The 17650-nt window shown below is 44.8% G+C and overlaps 1 protein-coding gene across 3 annotated transcripts; it reads left to right on the top strand.

The window, feature by feature from the left end:
• The first annotated feature begins 352 nt into the window (after positions 1–352).
• On the top strand, positions 353–17098 carry CLK3 (CDC like kinase 3). Of its 3 annotated transcripts, none has more exons than XM_039337539.1 (13): positions 353–506; positions 3094–3245; positions 6469–6688; positions 8987–9080; positions 9356–9422; positions 12318–12434; positions 13245–13417; positions 13951–14045; positions 14423–14552; positions 14805–14887; positions 15635–15714; positions 16029–16119; positions 16665–17098. In XM_039337539.1, exons 2-13 carry the CDS (start codon positions 3094–3096, stop codon positions 16848–16850), a joined length of 1488 nt encoding a protein of 495 aa, XP_039193473.1. In that variant the 5' UTR covers positions 353–506; the 3' UTR covers positions 16851–17098. The 3 variants fall into 3 exon arrangements, with proteins under 3 accessions (XP_039193473.1, XP_039193472.1, XP_039193474.1); XM_039337538.1 differs by lacking the exon at positions 353–506 and adding an exon at positions 750–898; XM_039337540.1 differs by lacking the exons at positions 353–506; positions 3094–3245; positions 8987–9080 and having other exon boundaries at positions 6554–6688.
• The last annotated feature ends 552 nt before the right edge of the window (positions 17099–17650 follow it).

Genomic DNA, 17650 nt, shown 5'->3' with positions numbered 1-17650 from the left:
TGCACTGGTTCCATCTCCGTTTGGGTATAGTTTGCCTTAGTTGATTTAATTTTTATACTGAATTTTAATTGGCTTGGAGACCCTTTTAATTAGTGTGTAGAGCTTTCCTTTGCACACTTGGTTTATTGTCCCTATGTGTCTTTCTGATAAGTTGCCAGAGCCCTGACAGATTCGGCAGTCTATCTATTGCAACAATAACAACCACAACAGCAACAATAATAACACGTCTCCTGCGACTCTACGCTTCCTTGCCGCAGTCCTCCAATACCACTAAGCCGGACGCCTAGAGCGGCCGATGCCGTCGACCAGGCGGGGCGTCCGGCCCAGGGGAGGACATCGACGTTGCCGCTCTAGCCCGCACGACGACCGCCAGCGAGATTCTTCCCCCGCCCCTTCACAGCGCTTAGAACGGCCGAGTGCGCCTGCGCGCAAGTGTCGTTTTCGTCGTCGGCGTCGTAGGTGGCGGAGGAGCCGAGTCGGAGGCCTCGGAGGGGCCGGAAACAGCGGTGAGGGACGGGGCTCGTTCGGTACTCGGGGCGCTTATGAGGCGGAGAGGGCGGGGTAGAAGCGGGAAAGCCGTCGCCTGCGACGACGGGCCTAGTCGGAGTAGCCAGACCCGCCGCTTCTGAGGGAAGCTTGAAAGGAAAGGCGGAGCTTGGCTTCCCTCGCAGGAGAGCGGGCCCCGCCCCTCCAAAGGCCTCACCGTTCTATTCCCCCCCCCCTCCGGGACTGCCACGAATTCGGTCCCCCAAATCTCGCGGGAACTTCGGCGCCGCGCCGCGGCTGGAAGCAGATGTGGACGGTCCCTTCCGCCCGCCGGACGGGTCCCCCATCCCCGAATGCGGCTTTTGTGGTTCCTGATCGCGCCCGGGATCCCCGCCGGGTGGGGGAGACGAGGGTAAGGGGCGGCCCGGAGCTGGCTTTCCACCGGCAAACCCCGCTTTGTGGTCGCCCGCACCGGTCGGTGCAGGGCCGTCCGGCGGGTGTGGCTCGGCCTCCCCCTCCGGGATGCCTCCCGCGGGCCTGGCCTGGTGGTGGGGCGCGCTTTGGGAGTGGGCAAGGCCGGGACCCGCTGGGGAGAGGGCTCCGGGCCCATTCGGGGGCCAAGGGGGTTCTTTGCTCCTCCTGAACCTGCCCAAAGATAAAAAGTACCGTCATGAAATGTGTCTACTGCAAAGATGGCCCCGGATTTATTTATTTTTTAAATCTTGCTCCTTATGGAAGCCATGATGGTTATATTCTGGCTAGTTGGGTTTTATCCAGCTTGGTGCAAACAACCTCCTGCCCCCCGCCCCCACCCGTCGTCTTTAAAAGCACGACACACCAGGTAGTCCTCAAACTATGACCCACAGCTTGAGCCCGACATCGATCTTGCTAAGCCAGGAATTGGTTAAGCAGATTTTGCCCCCTCTGTCCATTAAGTGAATCATGGCAATTTGTTAAATTAGTGACCCGGTTGTGAAATGACCCGGCTTCCTCTCCCTTCTTGATTTTGCTGGTCAGAAAGTCTCAAAAGGGGATTGTGTCAGTTGTCAAACATCCTGATGTAAAGCCCGTGACTGTGGCGATGCAACGGTCATTAAATGTGAAAAATGATCAAAAAAGGGGATCGTGTCCGCTGTCATAACTATGAGTCAGTTGTCAAACATCCTGATGTAAATCACATGACTGTGGCGATGCAACGGTCATTAAATGTGAAACATGGTCATAAAAGTCGAGGGCTTCTTTTGCTTTCTGCAATATAAAACCAGTGATGCATGCTTGGGGTGAAGTGAGCCTTTGGTTCTTTTGCTTTGCTTGAATGGCTTACCTATACCCTCTCTTCAGCCTTCGGACCACTGTCCAGGTGTGTCAAACTACAGGTGTAGTGTACACATCTGATGTGCATCAGTTTGGAAAGGTTGTTCGTAGTTAGTAGTAGTCAATTCAGTATGGTAGTGGCTGCTGTTTTTAGGATATGTGCTTTGAACAAAGGTGCATTTTGTTATTTGAAGGTCAACTATATAAATACCTTGCATGCTCTTTTTACAAACTGTACACTTAGTTTCTTAGATGTATAGGTTTTATGATCATACATCAGTTACTATTTTGTTAAGTTTGCTTTTATGTAAACCTTTATTGTAAGAGTTGTATGGAAATTTCCAGGGGAGAGAGAAAATATTAGATAAAGGACATTATTTTCTTTTTTAATCTCATTAGAGTCCTGTATCCCCAGTTCTATAGTTGTGATTTTGAGAATAAATTAGAAATTAGAATCTGATTACGGGGCTTAGCTCTCATTGGGAGTGGTGGAATTTTTTTTTAACATAATTGTTTTGTTGACACTAGTATGGAAGAATATCTGACTGGAATGACAGCTTTGCTATATGAGTAACCATTTCCTTCTTTTCTTCCCTTTATGGATGACTAGCCTTAAAATTTAGAATAAAATTCCTATCTTTAAACATTAATCCCATACAACGGCTTCTTGTTAGATACTAGTAATTTGTACGTATTTTAAATAACTTTATATATTAATTTCTTTTAGTATGTTGCTTCTGCAGCTAATCATTTTTTATTTTATTTTATTATTTTGTTATTTTTAATGAAATACTGACTTAAGAAATTTCTGGTTCTTTTCTTTATTTTAGCAAGTCAAAACAGTAACTGAGATGCTTTGACTTGCAGTTCCAGAAGCTGTTTGCATTATAATTATTTCTCCAAAAAGCTTACCAGATAGAAACAAGTAACAATATCCTTATGATGTACATAGTGAGTCTCATTACATTTATCTTGTGTCAGCTATGCTCAGGTGATAACATTTCCGACAGAACGTTAATATAAATAGGTAATATTCCTTTAACATGATTGCTCATAGACAATCTGTCTGTTGCTTATGTCATAAAGGTCTTTTTAAGACCACTGGTATGAATATTCTTGAATTTGATGCTTCACTAACCTGTCTTCTTGAGGATACACTAACAAAAACAAGAGTGTAGTAGGATTTTTGAAGGTTGTGAATGGGGGCAAAAAGGTGTGAATTATTGGGATGAACTTGTTCTGCTGGAGAGGTGGTTTCTTTCATTCACACACATATCTCCCCTGTGTATTCAGATGCATCACTGCAAACGTTACCACTCACCCGAGCCAGAGCCCTATATGAGCCATAGATGGAAGAGGCGGCGGTCTCGTAGCAGAGAGCACCATGAGGGAAGACCACGGTATCCCACTCTCCGGGATTTTCCTAGGAGGTCACGTTCTAGAAGGTGAGCTGTTGGAAAGCAGCATTTGACTGGTCTGAAATGAGAAAATATAAATGTGTTTGCTCAGAGATACCTTCTCATCTCTGTAGGTATCAAGAATCCTAGAAAATAAATCTCTCAATGTACATAGTGCTATTCATATTTTTTTAAAAAAACGACCTTTCAGGTTTATATACAGTAGAGGAATTTTGCTTTCACATTTGGTGAGGTTGTGGTGGAGACTTGGTGAATTGCTTTCACCACTGAGGGCAACCGAACCCGCAACCAGATGTCCTTTTGGATGGAGCAAAACTGCTATTGTGTTCTTAATTGCTTTCTTTGGTCAGCCCACAGCTTAGTGAATCTAGAATGCTCCAAAGCAGGACACTGTAATTATTTGCACCCTGATAGTTTTCGATTGTTGGCTTCTGAATACAAATTCTGATAAGGGTTCTTTCCCGCATTCTCTGTTTTTCAAAACATATAATGAAAATTAGTTGCCTTAGTCCTTGGTTATGCAGATAAAAGATAGCTTACTTTAGGAAGAACTAGGAGGCTTTGCAGATAAAGTGGATTGGGAAAGCCTAGACCAATGATGGCGAACCTTTTAGAGGCCGAGTGCCCCAAACCCGCCCCCATTCTGCCTCCCGCCCTGCCCGCAGGGCCACGTACCGCTCCATGGCCTGCCACAGCAGATCGTCCAGGTAGCCCGGCAGCGCCATGGCAGCCACGCCCTCCACCCACATCCCACAGCATCATCTGCACACTATGGGGCATGAGGGCGGAGCCTTGTCCCTGCTGCCCGGCTACGTCCTTGGCTGTGCTGCTCTGTGTGGGCTGTGCCCGGGGGCGACTCTCCTCCATGGCGGCTGCTGGTGAAGAAGGGGCTGCGGGGAGAGGCACGCCCACAGAGAGGGCTCCGAGTGCCGCCTCTGGCACGCGTGCCATAGGTTCGCTACCACTGGCCTAGACATAATATTTAGAACCAGTATCTTAGTAAGTATCCACCACCGTATAATGTATACCAGACAGCTTGTGGCATTTTAAAGTGGATTTGAAGATCCGCCCCCTCTTGTTTTAGCCTCCAGGGAAAGCTTTAAAATCTGGCTCTGCTGGTAGGCCGGAAGGAAAAGCCGTTGACTGGAGGTGGTTGGTGCACTAACAAGAGAAGGCACTCCCTCTCTCCCCTCCAAACCTTTGTGTTGTTTTTTTTTTTAGTTCGTTTCAATTTTTTTGTCATTTTAAATCTGTTTTTATGTTTATAATTGTTGAATGTTTGTGGGTTTGATCTTGATGTAAGCCGCCCAGAGTTGCCTAAACCATGAGATGGGCGGCAGAGAAATTTGATAATTAAATCACTCTGCCCTCTTAACAGAAATAGATCAGGGGACAAATATAGAGGTTCAGAGTCCCACTCTGAACTTCTCCCAAGCCATCTGAGGTTTGGCCCATGGGTTTGGGATTAAAAAAATGGAATGGGAATGAGATACTTCTGGGGAACAATCTGCTATCCTTCTTGCTCTTAGAGCTGGCTGCTCCCCCCCCCCCCCCCGAAAAAAAATCTGGCTCAGATTTGGACAGCACAGGCTCACAGAATCACAGCCCCACATTCCCTTGGCTGTGGCTGTGGAACTGGGGAGATCAGGTAAACATTGTGCTCAATTTTAAATGAAATCCAATAAGGAAACTGAAAGGTCAGCAGTGACCTACAATTATAGGCCGGCTGGCTTTAGCATCGAATTACGAATTTCACTTTTATACATTGCTTGGAATCCTGAACTAACAGAAATTGGCAGATTAGCCTTTGGGAATCTCTTGCATGAATGAGCTTCTTAGCTGTGAACAACGAAGGTAATGTGTGAACTATTTTGTATGGAAAAAGGTGCAACGTATTTGGATGAACTGAAATAAAAACCTGCATAAGGCAGTCTGGTGGTAGGCTTTATTTGCCTTCATTCGAAAGAATTTTCTTCATACTTGTGAGGACTAAGAGTTGAAAAATGCTTGGTACCACGAAAGAGACTAAGCGATAATAAATGTAGGCTCTGCATTGTTTTGTGCTCATTGCCCTTTGTGAACCAGAAAGTTATTTTCATGAGTGAAAAATAGAACAGTGGGCCCACGAAGCAGTAGATTGTTGTACAAAGAGACTTTGGAATAAAGAGCTCACTTGATTCTGGAGGCTGACATTCTAGCCTCAGTCCAAGTAGGGTGTGGGTTTATACATATATGGCAGAAAGAACTGCTTTTCTCCAAATCCTGGTTAATTGTTCTGTGTGCTATATCCGAACATCCATGTAAAGCAGCTAACCAAGGAGAAAGTGATGTTTAGTCCTACTGTTTTTCTCTTCCATGAGTGGCTTCATAAATCAACCTCCTTGCCCACTCGGTCTTTCCTCTGATCGGCTATTGGCCATTATTAACAATTCTGACCTCAGAAGATTATAGATTGCTTAAAGGCCTCATTTTTAATGCAGATGAAATGGGGCAAACCAAGAATAACGTAGGAAGGTTTATTATGTACAGGTAGGCCTTGATGTACACCAGTTCGCTTAGTGAGCATTCAAAATTACAACGGCATGAAAAATATGACTTACAGTCGTTTTACACAGTTACGACCTTTGATCCCCATGATCATGTGATCAAAATTCACATGATTGGCAACTAGTTCATATTTATGACGGTCAGAACGTCCCCCAGGGGTCACGCGATACCCTTTTGCGACCGTCTGGCAAGCAAAGTCAACGGGGGAGGCCAGATCCACTGAACAGCCCCTAACTTATCAACTGCAGTGATTCACTTAACAGCTGTGGCAAGACAGGTCGTAAAATGGGGCAAAACTCTCTTCACAAATACCTCACTTAAAAACAGGAATTTTGGGCTCCACTGTGGCTCCATAAGTCGTGGACAACCTGTACCATATAATCTCAGTGAAGCATTATTTTCCTGGTGCTGCTGTATTCCATCCTTTTCTTTTTCGCTTAATCTAACTGCAGCCTCAGAAATAAACAAAACACGATACATTTCCAGCGTTGTTACAGAAATGTGCCCCCGTCAGTGGTGTCACGAGACCTGAAGGTTAACCAATCGGCAGGTGCACCTGGCGAGCAGTCAGTAAGATTTGTGTGTTAAGAGTTATTTTAGGCAGCTGTTGTAAGGGCGTTGCGAGTAAGCAACATCCAGTATCGGGGGGGGGGGGTGCCGTTTCTCTTTTCCATTTGTAATGAGATTTTTGTTTGCAATTCAGCCAGGACAGATTGCCTTACCAGAGAGGGTACCGAGACAGGACGGACAGCGAACTCCACAAGTTTGAAGAGCAGAGCCCGTCTTTTGTAGAGGAGTATTACTCTGCCCGTCGTTCTGCACGTCATCACAGGCGATCTCGGGAGCGTGAGCGTCATCGGACCCGGAAGCACCAACATCGTTGTCGGAAACGCAGGACCAGGTCTTGTAGCAGCACCTCCTCGGTGAGTAGCATCCAAAACGAGTTCAGGAAATGTTCTAGGGCCCAATGACCTTCTAGCTCTTTTTCAGCTTTGATTATAACATTGGGTGAGTACTTCTAATCACTACCTTCTTTTTATTTTTATTTTTTCTTCCCTCTCTCAGTTACGGTTTCTTAAGGTTTCTTATGCGATCCTGGTTATGTTAGGCTTGGTGACCCAGCTGTGAAAAGCTGTGGTGGATGGGAAATCCAGTGTGTGTTTTCTAAGATGAATCGGGAGGTGATGACCCGAGGGGTGTTTGTGCACGTGACTCAGCATGGCTGGGCTGCCTTCTTAATTTTTTCACCTTGAAGCGTCTACTCCATAATATGCACGGTGACGCTTGGGAGTTGTATTCGAGCAACTCCAGCTGTTTCTCTGCCTTTGTAATAGGACATTTTTACTCTAGCTCTCTGGCCTTCGTTGACCACAGCCAGGTTGTGTTGGACTTGGCTGAAGAACTTCCCTTCTTGTCATACGACCCTCTTTGTGATAATTCTGGCAAAATCTAGATCCTGCTGAGCACGTAGCCAGCCCGAATAATTTATGACCCGTGCAGCCTCCTAGTTATCCGTGGGCAGCCTACCAAGGACTCAAAGAACTCCAGACGATGGGAATTTGAGTACCTGCTGGGCAATGATACAAGGCTACAGCATACATTCAGCCTGTTGGAGGTTTGGGAAACATGCACACAAACAGGTTTTTCTAGCTTTGGTTACAACTACCTTCTTATTTAATGCTTTATTATTATTAAATGAAGAAGTAGTTCCCAAATTTCACCATGGATTGCCTCTACTCACCAATCTGCAAAGAAAGGAAGCAAGTGATTTAATAACAGAACAAAGCAGTGAATAATAAGGTGCATGTATGACCTTGCTGTACTGATTCATACACCTCCCAGGTACCTAAGGCCGGACATGCTATAATTGCTATGTGCCCTTACACACATAGCAAAGGAAGGGAGTTTTGTGGATGGTTTGAACCAGTCTGTCCTCTTCCCTTATCCTGTTTTTCAATTACACTTTGCTAATATCTTACAGGCCGCTTACTGTTAAGTCTCCCCGTTTCCTCCAGATTCCCGTTGTTGGAATTTGTCCCATAGGGTATGATTGCAGTGTTAAAGGATATGGAGTTTGCTCGGTGTGACCTAAACAGTTCTGTTTTCTTAACCTTCTTTAACATGCTTAAGGATCTTAAGATTACCTCAGCTTGCCTGTGTTCCAACCACTTTCTCTTAGACAATAGTTGTTCTTCAGTGGGAGGTGGAACAAGAGAGGGCAGACTTTGGAGTCTGTCACCTCTTCCTGCAGCTCATTCTAAACAAGCTATAACATTTTTGCAATCAAAAGGTTGTCCCTAAAATGGTGATTGGGATAATTATTTATAATAGCAGAACTCTTCACGATCGCTTGGCTACTTCTTCCTCCAGTAGAACCTAGTGACCACGAAGGACTCCTTTTCCAGTTTGTTTTGTTTTTTTCCCCTTCTTCTTCTTCAAGAGGGTCAGAAAACTTTCCTGAGCATTGGGGCGGTGTGGGGCTGATCTCTATGACCTTAGTTGGTTTTTGGTCCTTTATAGAACAGTCATCAGCAACACTGTAAAAATGCTTGAAACCCCCCCCCTCCCTCCCCCCATGGCTCCTGTCTAAAGACTTCTTCTCAGCTTGGCTCCTGCTCAGTCCTGAAAGCAAACAAGGGATTAGACCAGGCTTCTCCAAGGTAGAACAACCAGCTTTGCAGTGGTTTCCATCTGATCAGGCTGAAACCGGAGGGTGCTTCAAAACTGAACAGCCCCTGGGGTAGGAGGGGGCAACGTAGGCTTCTGCTGACCTTTTTTTTTGGGGGGGGGGAGGTTGCCCATTATCAAGTTGCTGATGGAGAAGCTGCTTTCATTGAATCCTCCTTCCTGTGCGGTTGAGGCCTTTGGGAGCATGCCCAGTCACTGGGCACATGCCCGCTGCTTACTCCCCGCTCAAGACCTACGGGCACCACTGCTGTGAGACTCCAGTCCTCGCCTCCCATAGCTAATCGGTTTCTTTACATACCTGTAGCTGTTTTTTTTAACCTTTGTTTTGAAAGTCGGTTTGTGTCTTGACGTGTCCCTTGCAATATCCCTATCGTTATATATGCTGTGTGCCTTATGAAATGCTGGGATCTGGAAAATCCAACCACCGACGCATCGTCGTCTCTCCGCCTTTGAATGACAACTCAATCTGCCAATCGGAAACTGCCCGCTGTGTGCGATTGGTCGGATGGCGTTTCGGGGGGCGGTGTGTACAGAGAAGCCAACAGAGCAATAAGCGCAGCAGGAGCGTGGAAGATGACAAGGAAGGTCACCTGGTGTGCAGGATCGGCGATTGGCTCCAAGAGCGATGTACAGCCACCTTTCGTAAAACTTTACCTCTCTACTTTCTATCCCCATGTTAGACGAGATCGCTCTCAGTGTACGGGAGGGGTCTCTAATGTTTTTTTATTGCTTATAAAAAATGGACTGAACAGTAATTGCTTGACAACAGAAAATAGACAACTTGTGCATTAAAGAGTGTAGCAGTTGAGAGCTTTTCTTGATATTTGAATGCTGTGAAATTGCAGGACCTCACACATGCGCACGGGCCCGGCGCTCACATCCGCTTTTGTTTTTTCTCCTAGATGAAATTGTGGGCAGCCTTGGCGAAGGGACATTTGGCAAAGTGGTGGAGTGCATGGACCACGCCAGGTATGAGCCCGAATCCCCAGTCTCAGTGAGCTATTATTCAGGCTCCACTTCAAAGGCAGAAATCTGTCATATTTACCTCTAGAGCAGAGGTCAAAACCTTTGGGCTGTCCAAGGCCACTAGCGTGCACACTGTCATTTCTCAGCTGGAGCACAGAGCAGGTCAACTAATGAGACACTTGATGGCCACATTTTCACATCCTGCTTAAAGCCTGTGAGAACCCTCTCCTGATGATTCTGAATGGATACAAATCTGACCAATTGGCGTCAAGGTTGCCCTTATTTCTTCAGGAACGGTACAGAATCCCCCTTCCCTTAGAAAAGGACGCACTTCATAACATCATCAGCTCCTTCCCCCCTTGGATGCTAAAGGAAAAGAGGGAAGAAACAGAGAAAATTGTCAATGTTGCAGGAAAAGCTAGCATTTCCAAGTAAATGCAATGACACCCCCGCCACCCCCCCTTGCTGTTGGCATCCTTTCACCAAAACCCACCATAGGTCTTTCTTACCCTTGTTTAAGACCCCCCTCTTTCTTTTCCTTAGAAAAAAAACACAAAGAGTCCTAAAAGTGTTGCCTTCACAGACTTTCCCCAATTGTCGGCCCAAAGTGTCCCAGCAGAACAAAAGCTCTCTCGCGCTCCTTGCTGGCCTTAAGTGAAGAGGGAAATCCTCAGTGAAGGAGACAAGCGTCAAGACGGTCCTCGGGGGAGACGTATATCCCGGAAGTGAGAAAGGGCAAAAGGAAACCTGCACGCAATTGAAGAACGACCTTTCCCCAGAAACAAGGCAGCAGGAAGCAGGCTTTGCCCCCAATATGCAAGCTGGGCTGACCCCCCCCCCAAGCAATGCTGCTCGGAACAGCAGCTCATTGGGAGCACATGGGAGTTTGGGGGAATGCTTTGAAAGTTTAGGACAGAGCTCTCCGAACTGGGCCACTTGAAGACTCATGGACTTCCAGCTCCCAGAATTCCTCAGCCAGGAGATGGCTTGGTTTGCTTTTGCGACTAATCCTCTTTAGAAAACTTGGATAATAGCAGTTGCCAGGGTTCTGGGAGTCATTTCTCTGAACAGGGAGCTTGTTTTGCTAGCTGCTCTCTACATCCAACTCTTGTTCACGGAGGCTTGTCACTTGAAAGACCTGGCTGAGAGGAGAGGCATTTTTAACGCCGTGCCACCCAGAGCTGCTGCTTCCTAACCTTTGACAAATTAGAGTACATGGGGTAAACGCAGCTTTCAGTGTTAAACTGAAAGAAAGTTACAGACATTGTCTCTAGACCAGTGGTTCTCAACCTTTTTAATGCCGTGACTCCCCCAACTGGTCGTAAGTCGAGGACTACTCAACCGGTCGTAAGTCGAGGACTGCTCAACTGGTGCAGCACCGTTTGCAGACTGAGACTTTTGGCGGGCTCAGCAGGGCAGAGACAGCCTGGATAATTCCTATTAGCCTTTTGAAAGCCAATAGAATTAGACTCTATTCAAGAGAGTCTATTCTATTGGCTTTCAAAAGCCGATAGAATAAAAGGGAGTAGCACAGCTAAGGAAAAGGGGGGGGGGGAAATGGCGGACTGCGTTGTTTGGCGACCCCCGTGAAATGGTCGTTCAACCCCAAATGAGGTCCCGACCCACAGGTTGAGAACCACTGCTCTAGAAGATTCTAGAAATAGGGGTGGGGGGGGGAGAGAGAATGGTAAATAGAGAAGGTCTTCCACAGTGTTTCCCAACCATGGTTCCCAGGTACCTGGGAAGTACCAGAGTGTAGGACTTTTGGAACTTTGCCTACATGGGATTGAAGTCCATGCAGATTCGTTACAGCACGGACTACCTCTAAATTCACTCCATGACACCATTGTTGAAGTTGCGGTCAGCTTCCGTGTGTAATATAGATTCTGTGTCAGTTGTCCCTTTTAAAGTCCTGCGCAGCTGAGGGCTCGAGTATCTTCAGGACCCCCTTCTCCAAAGTGTCTGTCAAGAGGAAGCTTGCTGAGGGTCTTGACGTCGAGAGAATTTATTTATTTATTTATTTATTTATGAGACTTCTATACCGCTTTAAGTGCAAGCACTCTCTAAGCGGTGTACACCAGTAAGCAATGTATATATATATGTATGTATGTATGTATATGTATGTATGTGTGGATATATATATATATATATATATATATATATATATATGATATATATATATATATATATATTTACATTGCCCCCACCCGGAAGGATGGAAGGCTGAGTCAACCTTGAGCCGGTGAGATTTGAACCGCTGACCTGCTGAACACAGTCAGCTAAAGTGGCCTGCAGTACTGCACTCTAACTGCTGCGCCACCTCGGCTCATCCTAACTGCAGGAACCTCCTTAACCAGAGGTAGCCTGTCAGTGCAACAGCTTGCCTTCAGACATCTGCCTTGATGCCACCCTGATTTTCTACAGGGTGGATAAAACATAACCCTCTGACAGGGCATTTGGGGGGGGGGACGTTAAGATGCTATGCTGTGCCACTGCCTTAGTTGAATACTAGTAAATGATTGCTGAACAAATAATCCCAATTACCTGCTCCTTTTGTGAGTGCTTTGTCATCCAGAACCTGCATCATTAAGTAGCATGAAGCACCTCTGGCCCTCAAAAGGACATGAAGGGGGCCTTCAGGCTGTGAGAGAGGCAGAGCACCATTCCTTTGTCAGCTTTATGATTTAATCGTTATCTTGTACTTTTTGCTCTGTTGTTTTTTGACCCCTGTCTCTGGATGCTTGAAAGAAAAGAGAAATTTGTTTCTCCTTTTTGGGGGGTTTTTACTGGAACAGCCAAAGTACTGAATTTAGTCTCAGCCATTTACTTATTGGAAATGTCTGCGGTTACTTATCTAACAATCCACCTTTCTCTTCTCTTTCTCCGCCTGCTTCGCAGAGGCAAATCTCTGGTAGCTTTGAAAATTATTCGAAATGTGGGCAAATACCGTGAAGCAGCCCGACTAGAAATTAATGTCCTAAAGAAAATTAAAGAAAAAGAAAAGGACAGTAAACAGTAAGTATTGCTGTTAATGTTGCATGTTCTTTTTTCAAAAGAGGAACACTGGAACAGCCTCTAGGCCAGTAGTTCTCAACCTGTGGGTCGGGACCCCATTTGGGGTCGAACGACCATTTCACGGGGGTTGCCAAACAACGCAGTCCGCCATTTTTTCCCCCTTTTCCTTAGCTGTGCTACTCCCTTTTATTCTATTGGCTTTTGAATAGAGTCTAATTCTGTTGGCTTTCAAAAGCCAATAGGAATTGTCCAGGCTGTCTCTTCCCTGCTGAGCCCAACAAAAGTCCCAGTCTGCAAACGGTGCTGCACCAGTTGAGTAGTCCTCGACTTACGACCGGTTGAGTAGTCCTCGACTTACGACCGGTTGGGGGTCACGGCATTAAAAAGGTTGAGAACCACTGCTCTAGGGGAAAAACGGGGGGGGGACATGGAATAGGCAACTCTTTTACCCTTTTTTGGAAGGAGAGAATCAGCACACCCTCTCCCAAGAATTTCTAAAAATTAAGTAGTGCTTATTCTATTAATTCCTTTGAATTTTTTTAGTTTTTGAGGAAATAGGTACTTTTATATGCTTATGCATAAATACCTTTTTTATTCTTAGGGAATAAATCCCACCCATCCACTCAAAGAAGCTACATTAAGTTGCTTTTCCTTCTCTCCAGATTTCCCAGTAATAGTTGCTCCTGGTCGAAGGGGGGGGGGTGAATTTTTAAAGGCAGCCCCATAGATGAGGCGGTAATGAAGGCCCGGGCAGTTTTGCTTCTTTGGCAGCCAGATTTCCACCCCACCTCTGTTCTTTTCCTCCTTTAGGCCTAGCTTGTGTGTCTTGATGTCAGACTGGTTCAATTTCCACGGCCACATGTGCATCGCCTTCGAGCTGCTGAGCAAGAACACCTTTGAATTTCTGAAGGAGAATAACTTTCAGCCCTACTCTCTTCCACAAATAAGGCACATGGCCTATCAGCTTTGCCATGCCTTGAAATGTAAGTGCTACTCGTGTTATCTGTGGTTAAGGAGGAAAAAAAACACCCCAGAAATAAAGATCTTGGTTTTCTCTCTGTTTAGGAGGGGTGGGGTTTTAGTTATCCACAACCCTTGTTTAGTATCCTGCTCAATCCTGCAGTATCCAGCAAGATTGTCGGTCTAATGGCCAATGGGTCAAAAGTCAACCCAGTTTTTTTGCGGGAGAATATCTATCTGGACATGATGGCTTAATAGCTGGATAGGCGCACTGCGAAACCAGGTGGGGAGGGAAAGGAAGGGAAAGGAATTTAAGTCTCCTAAACTTCCATAATTTAGGGATGGTGATTAGCTTGAATGATGCCCTTTTCAGTCAATTTTCTTTCAAAAAGCCTAAACACTTCGCAGCATCTTTAAAAGAAAAAATGTCTGCGGGATAGCTATTTCTAAACAGATATTCCAGTACTTAAATCCTTATTAGACTCCAGCTCTGGATTACAAGTCTGTAGCTGTAACTACAAAGCTGATTGGCATGTCTCCTCCCATTTTTCTGCAGTTTTGCACGACAACCAGCTGACCCACACAGATCTCAAACCTGAAAACATCTTGTTTGTAAACTCGGAATTTGATACCATTTACAATGAGAAAAAGGTGGGTTTCATTCGAATATGAAGGCCGGCCAGTTGCTTTTACATGGAAATGAGGAATATCCGTTGTCATAAGGGAGTAGCTTATGATTAAAGCAATATTCAGTAGGGCAACTTTCCCAGAATTCAGAAGCTTGAAGGCTATGTAAAATGGCCACTTACCTCGCCGTAGCTCTGATTCTTACTGTATACAAGTTAGGTCTTTTTGCTGATGCTAAGCCATTTAACTTCTTTTGTTAGCTTTGGGGATTTGTGACCTTCAGGCAGCAGATGGCCATTTTCCACCTAGTCAGGGGAAAAAAAATGGCTATTTATAGAATATTCCCTTGAGAATATCACATTTTTGAGAAGGCAACGGGCGTCCTCTCTTCTGCCTTGCAGAACTGTGAAGAGAAATCTATCAGGAACACCTGCATCCGGGTGGCAGATTTTGGAAGCGCCACTTTTGACCATGAGCATCACACCACTATTGTGGCGACTCGGCACTACCGTCCACCAGAAGTGATCTTGGGTGAGTCGACACTCCTGTTCCTGTTGATTTTCACATTGAGCCAATTTGTTAAATAGTTGCTTTACAAAAAGCAGGAAGCAAAGCGCTTGAAATAAAAAAGAATCAGCAGTTTGGACCCAAAGGATCGAGTGGGAAAGAGAGAACGCAACCATCTTTGTAGACTTCCAGTTGTGATCGCCGAAGTTGTCCTCTGTTCACTTGGATGAAAAGGTGCTATGAAAAACAAGTGTGATTGTGTACCTTCTTTTGCAGAACTGGGCTGGGCACAGCCTTGCGATGTCTGGAGTATTGGTTGTATCCTGTTTGAATATTACCGGGGATTCACACTTTTCCAGGTATGTAAATTTCATTGTCTCTGGATAGATTCAGGTATTTATTTTTTCTTCTGTGTTAAAGCTTGAGCACTTTTGACAGACCTTCAGTGGTGTTTTGTAAACTGTAGGTAGTCCTTGTTTAACAACGGCAATTGGGACTGGAAACTCCATCGCTAAGCAATGGGATCATATAGTGACGTATGAGTGCATTGTTTAGAAATAGACCCAGTTCCCATTAAGCAAATCATCCTGAGTCCTTAAGGGAGAATTTCGTGTGACTGCAATATTCGACTTCTTGCTGGCTTCCCCGTTGACTTTGTTAGAAGCCAGCTGGGAAGGTTGTAAGTTGTAGTCATGTAACTGAGAACACGGCAATGTCATAATTGCAGTAATTTGACCACAGGGACACTGTGATGGCCACAATTACAAGGACCCCGTCATAAGTACCCTTCATTTAGCACTATCGTAACCTTGAACAAGCACTGGTCATTAAGCCTTGCCTATCAATGGCTATTCAGTTGCAGCATTCAACATCTCGTCTACGTGCTAAGGTGCACTCATTGTGTTTTATTATGTTTTGGCGACAAAGTATGGTTGACTTTGGTAGTATTTGGTAGTATTCAGCCTCTAGTCTACTTCACACGAAAAAGATGAACTTGACTTTTTACTTACTTTCTTGGAGTCAGTGAGAAAAGGGAAAAATATGCTGATTCTGCTTTTTGTTTTATTTTGCTGAGTAGAAATAACTTATTTTGTTTGACTTCACAGACTCATGAGAACAGAGAACACTTAGTAATGATGGAGAAAATCCTTGGCCCAATTTCACAGCACATGATCCGCAAAACCCGGTAGGAGTGCTTGACTCTGAGTAAGTTTGGTCTTTTCAGGAGCAGGAAGTAGGCCATCATCATCTTGAATCAGCCAAGGATTACTTGTTGACAACATAAGATGCTGGTCAAGGTTTTTCTGGAAGAGTAACACACACGTGAGGAAGTACTAAACCTGTAAATGAAAGATTTGTTTACACAGTGGAGCCATTGTATGTTGTAGAACAATTTCTGCGGTGGTTTTATTAAGTGCTTAGGGGAAAAAATGAAGCTTGTTTGCCTCAACCCTTAAAGTTAGTTTTCTGTGTGCTTTCTTTTTCCTTGTTTGCAATCAGGAAACAGAAATATTTTCACAAAGGAAAATTAGTATGGGATGAGAACACTTCTGACGGAAGATACGTGCAAGAGAACTGCAAACCACTACAGGTAATGGGGAGAAAAAGCTTTTAATAATGCTCTTAATTCATTAAAAACAGCAAGAACAATGGACTATTACCTGAATTCATCTTTCATTGTGCCTCTGGAACAGGAAAGCCAGCAGAGAATGGCTGGGAATGGCTTGTAAATGAAAGAGAAGTCCATATGCCCTAAAATGAGCTGAAAGTGATAATCAAACATTTTGCCACTTTTATACCCCCAAAATCAGAAGACAGGCTCACTTAAATTGTGTCTATCAATCAAGTGAGCCCAATTTCACTAGACAAGATTGATTTGCTTTTTTTTTTTTAAAGGGTTCGCCTCCTGTAAACTTCTTATCTTGCCTGTTTTCACTTCTGTAACATTTTTAAAGCAGGGGATTATTCCCTATACATTACTATCCTATACATTGCTAATATATAGTAATATATTTTTCAAAATCTTGCGTTATCACATGAAAAAAAAACCCTAATTATTTCAAGGGCCAGGAGATTATGCCCCTGCCCTTCAAAAGCCCCAGCAATTTATGGATCCCTATTCGTCTTCTCTCCCAGACGTACATGCTCCACAATTCCACTGAGCATCTGCAGTTGTTTAATCTGATGATGCAAATGTTAGAGTTTGATCCCGCACAGCGGATCACGTTCGGCGAAGCTCTGCTCCACCCCTTCTTCGCCGGCTTATCTCCAGAGGAACGGCGGCTGACTTGCCGAGATTCAAGCCGCGATTTAAGCAGATGACAGCTGAATAGAGGGGAGTCCACAGCAGGATATGTAAATACTCCGAGATTAGTCTGACCTCTGCAGAGAACAACGTCAAGGGGTTCCCCCCCCCCCCGGGAACACCATGGACTGCGGTGTTGGTGCGATCTAAGATTGGACATCAGACGTGGGAGGGGAACGGGACTGCAGTCCAGAAGCACAGATTTATCTCATATTTATATGTTGTAAAGTTCAAATAAAAGTGTTTCATATTGTTTGATAATTTACTTATGACTGCGTCTAACTACTTTGACTTCCTATGAATGAACTTCTACGTTTAACAATAAAATGGTGGTTTTATATCTTGCCACAAATCTGGGAATTTTACAGTAATGTTTCTTCCCTTGCTGGCTGTGTTTTTAAGCCCTTTTTTTCTTTGTAAAGGAGAACATGGATATAGGATCTTGTGCTTCAGTGTATTTGGTCACTCTGCATTTTGTGGCTTACTCCAGTTGTGAAATTGACTTCAAAGACCCAGGCTTTGTAAAGCTAAAGTACAGCTTAACCACCTGAAGGAGCTATGTCGATATTCACGGTCAACCTGCGAAGTTTTAACTAAAAATAGCTGGTTTTGAGAAGGTGTATATATACCAAAAGTCAAGCCCTACCTTTTTTTTCAGAGAAAATATTCTGCATTTAGCAATGTTCAAAAGTTATGCATCAGTAAAGTAAGGAAGCGTTTAAAAGAAAATGGCAGCCAATCCAAACAATACATTTTATATAATAAATTGCCTTTGGGACGTGAATTCTGAGGCCTGACTTACGTATTGAGATATACG

The sequence above is a fragment of the Crotalus tigris genome, unplaced genomic scaffold (genome assembly GCF_016545835.1).
Source record: "Crotalus tigris isolate CLP2741 ecotype Arizona unplaced genomic scaffold, ASM1654583v1 scf7180000017683.1919423, whole genome shotgun sequence".
Lineage (NCBI taxonomy): Eukaryota > Metazoa > Chordata > Lepidosauria > Squamata > Viperidae > Crotalus > Crotalus tigris.
The sequence above is the reverse complement of the archived record's forward strand: the minus strand, read 5'-3'. Positions and strand labels throughout refer to the sequence as shown.